This window comes from Schistocerca piceifrons, chromosome 1, assembly GCF_021461385.2.
Source record: "Schistocerca piceifrons isolate TAMUIC-IGC-003096 chromosome 1, iqSchPice1.1, whole genome shotgun sequence".
NCBI lineage: Eukaryota > Metazoa > Arthropoda > Insecta > Orthoptera > Acrididae > Schistocerca > Schistocerca piceifrons.
This window is the reverse complement of record NC_060138.1, coordinates 539,827,623-539,840,262: the sequence shown is the minus strand read 5'-3', so window position 1 is coordinate 539,840,262 and position 12,640 is coordinate 539,827,623. Positions and strand designations below refer to the sequence as shown.

Genomic DNA, 12,640 nt, shown 5'->3' with positions numbered 1-12,640 from the left:
AGGACAATTCAGAATGAGAATTTGCGTCATTGCCTTAGGAGGGGAAGAACCCGCGTTCACTTTCCAATATCTCCAACTTTTTCTGAGAACCACTGAACCTATGTGAAGAGCGTTCATGAAGCGCAGCACTGTTCAGGATATGGTTCAGTGGAACCTTACCTACAGAATGTCTCCAGTCACGTATAAGGCTTTCTCCCAGTACTCGATCTCTCAGGACACAGTCAAAACTACGTAGTGAAAAAGAAACGCGCCTCAAAAACTCACCCAACAACTGTATTAGAGCCGACGATATGGGAAAATTTTCATCATTTTGCTTCTATGCAGTACTGTGTTCGGTGCACTATGCAGCGCAAGTTCTCTCAAGACCAGAATACTGCGAAGGTTGACAAGGACTAGTTTTTTTTTTCTTCGTGTCTTACACTGATATGAAAGCACAACTACCCTAGGGAATAAGTGTTGCCAGGCGACTCCAAGAACTAGCCGTTAGAGATAACTACTACTGGTGTCTTGTCTGCCTATAAAGTGCTCCGCTCTCAACTAGCTGAGATAAATGTGTCTACCCAAGGTACTTCTATAATCGGTGTTGCGCCTGCCTAGAGACTGCAATGCCTTAGCTTCGCGCCAGAGCGCATTACACAGCTCGCTGGTAGTTTATTTTACCAAAAAAATTTCCGGGTACCTGACCAGGTCGTCATGTTCCGATATTGACTAGTGTTTCGGCCCAGTTTTAACTGAGCGTAGCGTTATTTATCACAATGCTGTTATAAACCCAGTTTTTTTAATTTTTTTGCTGAAACTTACAACGGCCCTAAAAGCCGTGGATAGTGTTACTAAACCCACGTGTAGGAAGTTAAAATGCATCAATAACAGTGAAGAACAAGCATCATACCTAGATACCTAGCCACCAGCAAGGTTGAACCACCTTAAGATATCTGAAAGTTGCTCCGAGGAAATATTGTGGAATTTGCACAAAGTGATCCGGCGCCAAGCCCGTGAAGACTATTTACAATATATCTGCCGGGAACTTGAAGAGTCAACTTTTGTGAAGTTTGGAACGTAGGATATGAGGTAGTTGCGAAAATGAGCGAGGGCCGATCTTGAACCGTGCTTGGATAGCTGAATTGGTAGAGCACTTGCCCGCCCGCAGAAGGCGAATGTCAAAGGTTCGAGTCCTGGTGTGGCACACAGTTTTTAATCTTCCCGGAAGTTTCAGATTCAGTTGTGCTATAGTTCCAGTGCACATACTATTTTGGTGTAGTGAAGTAGTTTACCCGACGGTCTAATTAACAGACCAAAGTGGTTCTACATTCGTTAAACAACATTCCAGTGAGCCAAACTTTCATTCTGAAAAGTGTAAACTGCATATATTTTGATTTTTTGGGTAGAACTACCTGTAGATAAGTCGGAAACTACAGATCAGTGTATGGCGGAAGGCATTTCATAAATATATTAATGCCTTCGTGCTACAAACGGAGGCGTAAATTATAAAATTACATCGGCGTGAAACAACTGTAGCAGCTAGCATTACTAACGAACAATCTGCTGTGATGTATAAATCCGTCTTCCCTGTTTTGAACGGCATCGTATTGCTATGGCAGGTTTTTTGCGTTTATAAGCTAGGCTCGTAGACGAACAGCTCTCTCTCACTAGGAGAACAGCTGAATATATTTACAAAGATCTATTTGTGTTCTTTGGATCAGAAATGTGAAACACCCCCCCGCTGTTCACATCCAACTGCCCAACACTACAATAGCGAATATTCCAACAATGCCAACCAGCCACAGACTGCACACAGCACAGTCAGTGATTTTCATATAGAGCGCTACGTGGTGTTACCAACATAAAAACCTAAACAGCCTACTTACAAATGTTTTGGCCCTGATTAGAATGACGCAATTGGTATGTTATCACAAAACACAAAATTCAAAGAAAAAACAGCCTGATAATAGCATGCAGCCCTAACGCCCAGTACTATCGCGTTAGCAGAAAGGCTAACAGCAGGATTTCCATTCATCAGAAAATGGTTCAAATGGCTCTAAGCACTATGAGACTTAACGTCTGACGTCATCAGTCCCCTAGAATTAGAACTACTTAAACCTAACTAACCTAAGGAGATCACACACATCCATGCCCGAGGCAGGATTTGAACCTGCGACGTAGCAGCAGCGCGGTTCCGGACTGGAGCGCCTAGAACCGCTCGGCCACAACGGCCGGCTTCTGTTTAGCCCAACCAATAAATACTTTTATTCGTGCCAGGGAGAACAATTACTTTAACCCCGATGAGTTCAGAAAGCAAGGGCCGGATATTTTATACCACGCCACCTCTAGAATGCTCGTGAACTGCAATGAGAGCTATAGCTGTGATTATAGCTAGTGACTTATTGGAGTTGTGTAATCCAGGCAGGTACGTATCACTTTTAATCGATATTCGATGTTATCGTTATACTTATCCATCTCTCGCTATCACGGAAGATGATAAAGGCGTGACAGTCTGTTCTATGCCAAGCACTTTGCAACTTTGCGTCATTTAGAGTTTCGTCTGTTGTAGCACAGCATTATAGAGCCGTGTGTTGTTGAAACGAGGATAGCAGTATCTCAGCTCTGTACAAACGCTTATACAGCATTTACACTTCGTCGTAGTCACTAGGGCAAAGGTGAATTTACCGACGCACGTTGCCGTCCGAATGAGATACTTGGCGTTTTCGCCGGAGACATACGTGCTCCAAAACACATCAGCAAGTCCCATAATTACCGGAATAGTAAGCTTTCAGATATAAATTCAGGTCACTCAATTCAGGTTCTGCAGCACAACTGCAGCCGAGTAAGTTATGACAAAATTCCAATTACCTTTTACAACAATCTTAGGAAGCTTAATATGTTCATTGAGGAGCACACTGCGACAATTTCACACGGTAGTGTAAATGGAGGGAATATTATTTTGATCTGGAACTGTATTTTGTGTGACACTACGTTCAGTATCATAGAAGCATATTTTTCGGCGCGACCCGCCCTTCTCTTAAGTCGTCACTGGCCCGGTAACACCGTAACTCCTTCCCTTCTCGATCATTTAAGGGGAGAAGGTACCTTCTATCTTCGTCGTAGTCAACTGACCACTTCCAACGTACATTTTCTCTGGCAGTATTAAGAATACAACTAAAATTTCTTATGCGTACATTTACACAATTTGCTAACAAGTTGAAATTCTTAAAGAGATACATAAAATTGTAATTTTGAAATTTTTTAGTGATTCCTTTTACGGGCAAATTTTTAAAATGTCATGGAGTACTTTATAACAGTCACAGAGCTATCACTTGATGGACATGTACTAACAAAGTTGCACATAAGATTTTCATTGTCATGTGATAAATAGTTTCAGAAAAGAGAGAAAAAACAAAAGTTACCCGAAATTGAGTTTAAAATTTTGTTGTACTTGCAGTGACTGCAACACATTCTCGACACGCTTACATTTTAAACACAAACTTGTATCTTCCGAAAGTACATTAATATTTAATACAGCATTTCCGCCATCGGTTTCATTGCGTTCTCCATAATCATATGGAGAAAGGATGAAAAACAGTTCTCTCCTACAACAGCTTCCATTTGATTCTGTACTCACAGAAGTATTAGTATCCTAGCCTAAAATTTACATTTATCACCAGATAAAGGACTGTCCACTTCTCGTGTATTTATAATGCTTATATTCACTATTTTCTTTCTTCCACGTACTCCAGACCTTTCCTTGAAAGCTTTGGAGATCAATCTCGCCATTTATTTCCCCCAGAAACAAAAAATAAGAATTTTGTGACCGACAGTTTCTTTGATTCACACAAAGGCATCCTTCAAACAATCAAAACAACAATTACAATTTTTTTCATATTGTCACCGTTTTCAAGGTACGTTCCGTCTTTAAATAATGATAATTGTAAGATTAGGATGTTTAAAATCTAATAGTTGTCATTGTTCCAAGGTAAATTTAAACAATATTTATGCACACGCAGAAACAGTGCTGCTGCAGAAGTAAACAAGGTTGTACTTCCTCAATGACCATTATAAATCACGTCAAAAATTCAGAAACAGGCAAGCGCGAAGACTGCCTGGTATCCCCCGTCTTGTCATTGACGTAGGATGAAGTTTATCCAAGATACCAGAATCACTATCTAAACAGCTGTGGCAGCGGCCCACTATCGGACACCGGCACCAAGAGGCCTCAAAATGACCAGAAGTACCAGAAAGCAAGTGTGGGTACCTTATTACAGCCACGTGTAAACGAAAATTTACAAGCAGTGAACAAGATACAAGAAATCAGTTTCCGCCAGCGAGGCTATCAGAGTGACTACTAAAGAGTCATACAACCATGCATATTTTAACTCCAGAGAACCGCGTTGTATAGACCGATTACTTAGTAAGTTACGTCTACCAATAATGAAGCGCGCGCGCATATATATGTTTGTGTTGGGGGGGGGGGGGGGGGTTCACGATTATACATTCTGTTCTTCCGTTCTTTGTTACTTGTCTCTTGCGACCTCCTTTCAATGACGCAAAAATGAAGCGCTAGGCTAGATGTTTCAAGAAGGGTACAAGGTTGGGCTAACTATGACAGTCATTGCGGTATACACGCAATGTATACATTATCAAATAAGATTACAGATTGTAGTAAACCCATGCTCTTGACATGGCTAGTCACAGTGGAAAGAAAAAGGAAACACACAGAATCGGATCCGCCAGGGCAGTTTATAAGTTTCTACCGTCCTACTGCTCCTAACCAGCGGTTGGGAATGCCCAGTCATCACTGTAATGTGTAGATAACGCGACTGCCTAGCGGGCTGGGCTGCATGGCACATCCTCAGTGGCAGTCACATCTCCAGCAGCTGACACCAATAGTCCAGTCGAGCTGATCACTTAAGTGCCTACACGAACAAAAAGTAAGGGCCATCGACTTCATGTGGAGCTCATTTAGGACATCTTTATTTCCTAGTATTGTAAGAATGCGGCAATAAATACTTGTGTAGCAACCACCTCGAGATGACTTACTCGTTGTAATCCACAGGTAAAAACCACAACATTCCATAGCAGAATACACGCCGATGTCACATCTTAACCTGTGGTACTAGAGGCTGTTGCAATACATCCACGTAAATTTATTCTTTGTCTCATTGCACTCTGCTCAACACAAGACGCACCGTCTTCGAAAGCTTGAATCAGAACTCTGCGTTGAATCTCACATCGTGATAGTGAAAACTGGCTAATCAGTATGAAAATTGAGAGTACGCGTTTATATCACCTTGTTTATCGTCCCTAAGCTAGTTTCAGTACCTCGCCATGAGTTATTTTAAAAAAACTCAATTAAGGTCGTTACGCACTGTTTTGAATAGTTTTATGGCTATGCTCAATAATGTATATTATAAAAACACGCCGTACATGTCACGACTTCGATTTGAAACATTGGCGCGTATTAGTCAAATTTAATTTTTTAAATTACATAACGTCTGTATTCTGAAACTATGACGTTAGTAGCTTAAAATAAAAATACATTCAAAAAAGTTTTCCACCATAACAGTTACATTTTCCATGTTGAAAAATAATGATGGAGTGCTAGAAGCCAGTTTGGCGAGAATAAGGATAATAATCACCCCTTGTAGATATTTTGGAATTCCATGACTCTGTAGTAATTCAGTACAAATAAAGATAACTGCAACCGGTCCTTTATGAAATATTTGCTTCTGTCCAGAGATTAGTTTACGAACTGTTTCAGGTTCGTCTTCAGATGAGGCATGCAGAATTCACGTACTTCTGTTTGTATTGTGTACTCCCAGTACCCAATAGGCGTCACACAAATACTAATATGAGACTTCAGCTTACGCTATCAGAAAATAAACCAGGACAGGCTCTAAAATTAGCTCACCGAAATAATTTTTTCACAAGTGACTGGTCGTACTTATCCTTATTTACAATTCAATAGACGCACAAACCGCGTAATGCTATGCTATGCTATGCTGTGCTTTGCTTCCGCTTCCGCTTCCCCCCCCCCCCCCTCCCTCCCCCCCCATTCCTCCAGCATACGCGGATTAGAAAACGCGAAATGCACAGTGTTTGTGGCAAAGGATCCCATGTTCCTTTAATGGCTCCACAGACGCATCTACAGACCAACCAATTGGGCGGATGCAAGCGTTTTGACCAATCGACGAACGTTCCTTGTAGAGATGTCAGGCGGGAAGGACCACACTACAGCCGATTACCCTCCAGCCAAATAAACTGGTGTGTGTAGCGCTGTCGGCCAACCGCCCAACAAAACTTCGTCTTTCGTCACTGCGCGCGAGATTAAGTGACGTTCTACACGAGACTGACGAATCTTTGAGAGTATCTCAAGACATGTGAAGACTTGAGATGTTTGTGGCACATATCGTGCAAAGAGTATAGCAATAGAGACTCAAGAACTGAAGCATTTATTTAATTTTTAAACCAATTCATAATGGTTTGTATGTTACAGAGTGAAAGATATACTTTATGAATTAAAGTCTGTCGATTTTCCGTACTTAGGTTTTTAGATATTTCCGATACTTACCGGAAATTAAATCTAAATCCAATCTGTCTGTGTTTCGGTCTTTAGATCTGCAGTATAGCCTACAAACCGAAACAGGCAGTCAATGGAATTTTATTTACAAAATATACTTGCTTTATTGTTTTACGGATTTTTGCCCAGCTTCTATCCATGCCTTTATGATGAGCAAAGTATCATTTTATTTAAAGGTCTAATAGTTAAAAATTGCATTTTTTATACATCTGTTTTAAATATTAGATGAAGGAGCAACTCCGAAATGCTTATTTAATCTATTCTTAAATAATTGCGAAAATCATCGGATCCCCATTTCCTTAAGCAAAAGAAGGCGGGTGAATTTCTTTCTTTGCACTAGCCACTTCTTTGTCCACAGCCTTCTCTAGCCTTTTTTGGCCTTGTTACCTCTAAAACACCGAAGGCAAACTCCAGTTTTTCTTTCTGTTTAAAACAAACTCGGAGAACTTGAGATAAGCAAATCACGGTAACAAGACGGCGCAGTAATCGTTGGCTGCAGTCGATCGGGACGTATGTATGCTACCACGAAATTGGTAAGTCGATAAATAATGCTGTCCACCGCGCACATTATTTCCAGCAACAAGGCAGGTGAGGCTGGAGAGTGACCGCTACTCACCCATGACGGCAGGCTGGGTTTCCATGAAGTGGCGGTAAGGCGAGAACGTCGGCCGCCGCTGCGCTTGCGGGCGCCGTCGAGACAAAGATCAAATGCGCACTCGGCGGCTGTCGGACCGCGACTGGCTGCCGCCTTCTCCCCTCACGCCAGCCGGGCCCCACCCCCTCCCTCCGCGCTCCCCTCCAGACGCCCTATCGCAGACCACGCCGTCTCACTGTCAACAGCTGCGGCAGTCTTTGACAGTCCGGCCTGCCTCACTGGCGGGAAGCGGCCTCCAGAGTTCTCTCAAGTTGCTCGTGACCGTCTGTCGTTGACAATTCCGAGTCTGCCTTAGTCCCCGAGGCGGTCGGTGCGGTGACACCGTGTGCGTGTCCGGGAGCCTAGTAGTGGGACAGACAAGAAAGTGGCTGACCGCGGACGTGCAGAGCCTGTTTGCAGGGTAGCTGCAGGCATAAGTAGGGCTCGTGAAAAATAAATATGCTCCGAAACGCATTCTCCGCCCTGATCGCCGGGCGAGTCCATCCCTACCTTCCGTAGAGGCGACCGCTTCAGTTGGTTGTGACATGCCGACCCGCCCACTTCCAGTACTCTGCTATCTATAACCCACCTCTCCCACAGCTTTGCCACCCGACGTGAAACTATATTTCAGAAAAAAAAAAGGGGGGGGGGGGTTCAAATGGCTCTAAAGTCTATTCACCGAGAGCTGGGACGAAACATAAACAGTGTCACGTGAGCGACTACGCTCGTTTCCAGAGAAAGCATTCGGTTTTCGCGTGATACGTAGGGGTGTGGAAAATCCTTGGCGCACGCTTTACAGCTGGCGGCGTTCGGCTGGCTGCCCAGCTGTCACAGCGGACCGTGAGAAACCTGGGCAACAATGTACGAAATAAATTTAACAATAATGTTAAACTGAGTTCATTCTGTCGAAGCAGATTTATTTTCATTCAGGTTGCTAACAAAACGCTCCATTCAAACACAATTAATTGTTAATTTTAATAACAATACCAGTAATAATAATGATAAAGGACGAAACAAGGTTCACTCTGCCGAACTTGAACTTTTTTCATTGAGGTTTGTAACAAACCGCTCATCTCTCTCCTCTATAATGCAGTCTAATTTCCACATTTGAGTTTCCACTTTTTCTACGAGATGGAGGACGCACTTGTTCCAATCCTCTGCAGTCACTGTTCGTACTGCTTCTTCTAGCAGTACTTTAACTTTCGGCATTTTGTATGTTTTATTTCTCGCTGCAACATAGCCTTTGATTCTGTCCCACTCTAACTCGATGGCGTTTAATTCACAGTGGTACGGAGGAATTCTGAGAACAGTTTTCCCTGCATTCTTCGCCATTTCATCTATTGCGTATTCGTTGTGCGCTGTTCTGTTATTTTTAACTATATCTAAAAGTTCTTTCTTCAACATACCGTCTTCGAAATCGATGTTTTTAGATTTTAGCCACTCTGATATTTCGTGCTTGTTGGAATTCGCATTGGGAACTTTTTCTTTTCTCCGAGAATGGTACGGCGCGTTATCAAGAACAATAACTGCGTTTTCCTGAAGCCGAGGAAGAACATCTTGAAACCACTTCTCGAAGGTTTCGGCGCACATCTCCTCATGATAATCTCCACTTTTCTTGGATTCGAAAGTCCACAAACATCCTTCAGCGAACCCTGCTTTGCTGCCAGTGTGTGCGATAATCAGACGTTTCCCTTTACCTGATGGGTGCTTGCTTCAGAAACGCTTGTTTTGAGGAATTTATAGTGTCATCTACCCAGACGTAACTTCAAGTATGTCCTGCGTTCACCCACGTCTCGTCCAAATAGTAAATGGGTCTGCCTTCAGCTCTCAACCGTTTAATGGTTCGAAGATAACGCCGCCTCCATAAAATGATGTGTTTCCTGTCTATTAGCATGCTATCGCGCCCACGCCGGACATATTTGAAATTTATTTCTCTCAGTTACTTATAAAATGTAGTTCTCCGAAAATCGCCCAGATCTGCATCTTCGTTCACGACTATAAGCACTTTGTCAATTGTTGGCAACCCGTTACGAAAAAAAATTCGTGTACTTTCCTTCGTATCGCATTTCTATCGAAGTCATCAACACTTTCAGAAAGTTTCTGTCGTAATTTTCCTTTCTTGGGAGACTTCAAAGAGTGTGTGGCCTTGTACTCACTTATCACACGATGCACTGAAGAACGTCCAACACCTGTAGATGCAGCTGTTTTCGAAACAATGTCACTCATCGACTGCTCTGAATGTAACAGTTTCGTTTTATACATATTAAGCACCATGTGCTTCTCAGGAGAACTTAATGATTTCTTCTTTGGTCGCTTCTTTGGTGGACTCAGAACTGACACGTCGACCTCGCTCGCTGAATCCGAGGATGACATAATGAGGACAGCCGTATGTGATTCTAATGAAATAAGTGAATATATAAAATAAGAAACAATGCGATGCTATTGGATGCGCACATAAACAGTGAATGCTCAGCGTGACTACAAACACATATACTTACTCTAGTAGCCAACAACTAGTCTTTCAAGCGTCTTTACAGATGAACTTAAGATATCCTGAAATCGCCGCTGTACAACACCCACTAACGAGCTCACACCTGCAACTAAGACGGCCACACTGACTGAGCGCCGCGTCTGCGAACCGCACAATGCATCGCTCATAAAGGACAAACGGTTGCACCCATCGCATCCAAACAAACTACAAACTTAAATCCAAACCTTTCTGAAACTTTTCTCGCTTACACCCCCACAAAAAAATTTAAAGGGAAAAGTTTGTTGCTTACTATATTTCGGATGATGATTTGGTAAAAGTTCTACATCAGACGTGAGATTTTAATATATTACTTCACTATTACTGACTCTATTGGGCAGAAAATTTGCAGACGTCATCAACATATAGTACTGAAGCAATTATAAAATTATTTTGCTGTGCGGCACACAGTTTAGGAGATATAGCGTGATAAATATAGAGTAACGCGAAAAAACAACTTTTCCTGAAAGCTTAAATATTTCTCTTTTTCAGTGACAATAAATTTTAATGTACTGTAAAAAAAGGTGTCAGAAGGTAGTTCTCGGATCACTTTATCATGTTCAGGTGCCAAATTATAAAATACACGACTTTAATTTTTTCTGACGCCCCTGCCTTGTACACCCCTCGACGGCAGTGCTGTGGTCACGCGTCTTGCCGTGTTTGCAGTACGTCTCTTGTTCCGGTGAATGGAGTGTAAGCACTATGGGACATCTGAGGTCATCAGTCCCCTAGACTTAGAACTACTTAAACCTAACTAACCTAAGTACATCACACACATCCATGCCCCAGGCAGGATTAGAACCTGCGACTGTAGCAGTAGCGCGGTTCCGGACTGAAGCGCCTAGAACCGCTCGGTCACAGCGGCCGGCTATCTTTCTGCAATTTTTTCTCTTACGCATATCGTATGCCCCCAGCAAAAACAGTGAGAACTCAAAAATGAAATCATCCAGAAAAGTAGACTTAAAGACCTCTATAAAACTTTCAATGAAATAGTGTAAGATTCATTTAAATTTGAAGGAAGTATTTCTGGCAGGAAATTCCATTATATCCTGTGCAACACTAATCCACACATGTAGTTCTGCTCTTGTCGAATGTGAGGTCCTATCATGTAATTGTTAATTAGTTCTTTGGAATCTGTCACTTTTCTTGATTTTCGGAAAAACAAATTGTTTCTTTACGACCCCTCAAGTAATACCTTTGCCACTTTTCCACCCCAAATAATATACATGGTGACAATTATTGAACTACATGAAAAAAGTGTAAATTAGTTACAAACTACAGTGTGCACACATTTTATTCAACATGTAAACGTCACTACAGGTATTTGGACTTAGGTTATGGAAGGTCTGATATGCCTGCCATCTTTGCCGATGGTGTGGCTCTGACGAATAGCGAAATTCTGCATGACCCGCTGAAGTGTCGTAACATCGATGCTGTCGGTGACCTCCTGAATGGCTGTTTTCAGCTCAGAAATGGTTTTGGGGTTATTGCTGTACACCTTGTCTTTAACATAGCCCCACAAAAAGGTGTCACATATGCGCATATCCGGAGAATATGGCGGCCAATCGACACCTATACCAGTGGCCTCTGGGTACCCCAGAGCCAGAATGCGGTCACCGAAGTGCTCGCCAGGACATCAAACATACTCCAGCTTCGATGGGATCGAGCTACGTCTTCCATGGAGGGCATCTTGTCGAAATCAGGGTCACATGTGATAACGGGGATGAAAAAATCTTCCGAAATGTTCACGTACCGTTCAGTAGTCACCGTGACATCAAGGAATGACGCTCCGATTATTCCCTGGGTGGACATTGCACACCATACAGTCACCCATTCAGAGTGAAAAGACTTCTCGATCGCGAAATGCGGATTCTCAATCCCCCAAATTTGCCAGTTTTGCTTATTGACGAATCCATCCAAATGAAAATGGGGTTCATCGCTAAACCAAATATTAATTCCCATCAAGCTCCGCGACCAACCGTGCGGTTTGGACGTCATGCCGCAAACGTTCAGAAGTTATGACGATTTTATTTCATACAGTTCAATAACTGTCACCCTGTACATTTTCTTTGCTTACTGCAATATAGCACAGCATTCAAACTTCCATCAGGCAGAATTAGTACTTACGTGAGAATAAAAAATGAACTATTTTAAGTTGATCTATTACAAAAATACAAGGTGCAAAATTATAACTTTGGAAAATTAATACAATTTAATAAGGAACATCAATTAGGTACAATTTAAGCAACACAATTTACGAAAACATGGAATCATAAATGGGCTGCTTATATGAAGCAGGAATACTTTCCACCGAGAAAAAGGATACAGTATGAACTTTCTTTTTAGAAGAAACCTCCACTTTTTTCTTCTACAATGCAACGCACGAAATTTCGTAATATTTACAACATCTGTATTCGTCAAAACAGTGTGCATTCCTTCAGACACGCATGCATGTCTGAAGGACATTGTAATGTAAGATACAAACATCGTATAAACACACACACTATAATAATTAGTGTTACTAAATATTACATTTCATTCACTTTATATCTGAAAGCGTCACAAGTTCCGGGCGGTGTGGCCAAGCGGTTAAAGGCGCTTCAGTCTTGAACCGCGTGACCGCTACGGTCGCAGGTTCGAATCCTGCCTCGGGCATGGATGTGTGTGATGTCCTTAGGTTAGTTAGGTTTAATTAGTTCTAAGTTCTAGGCGACTGATGACCTCAGAAGTTAAGTCGCATAGTGCTCAGAGCCATTTGAACCATTTGAAGCGTCACAAGTCAGAATGTGCTGCTCTTTGTGAATGACCCATACACACCTGTTCGTGCCGTGGCAAGTGATGAAGTAGGCCAGGACAATACTAACACAACTGCCCTGAAGTGCATGAATTGTGAGATAGAGATGTGACG

At 42.3% G+C, this 12,640-nt stretch overlaps 1 protein-coding gene across 1 annotated transcript in view; it reads right to left on the bottom strand.

The window, feature by feature from the left end:
* Window positions 1–7,303, bottom strand: part of LOC124799229 — a 144,156-nt gene extending 136,853 nt beyond the window's left edge. Inside the window, exon 1 of the mRNA XM_047262772.1 lies at window positions 7,188–7,303. Coding sequence (XP_047118728.1) covers window positions 7,188–7,212 — 25 coding nt within the window. The 5' untranslated portion in view covers window positions 7,213–7,303. The remainder of the gene's footprint in view (window positions 1–7,187) is intronic.
* Between the last annotated feature and the right edge of the window lie 5,337 nt (window positions 7,304–12,640).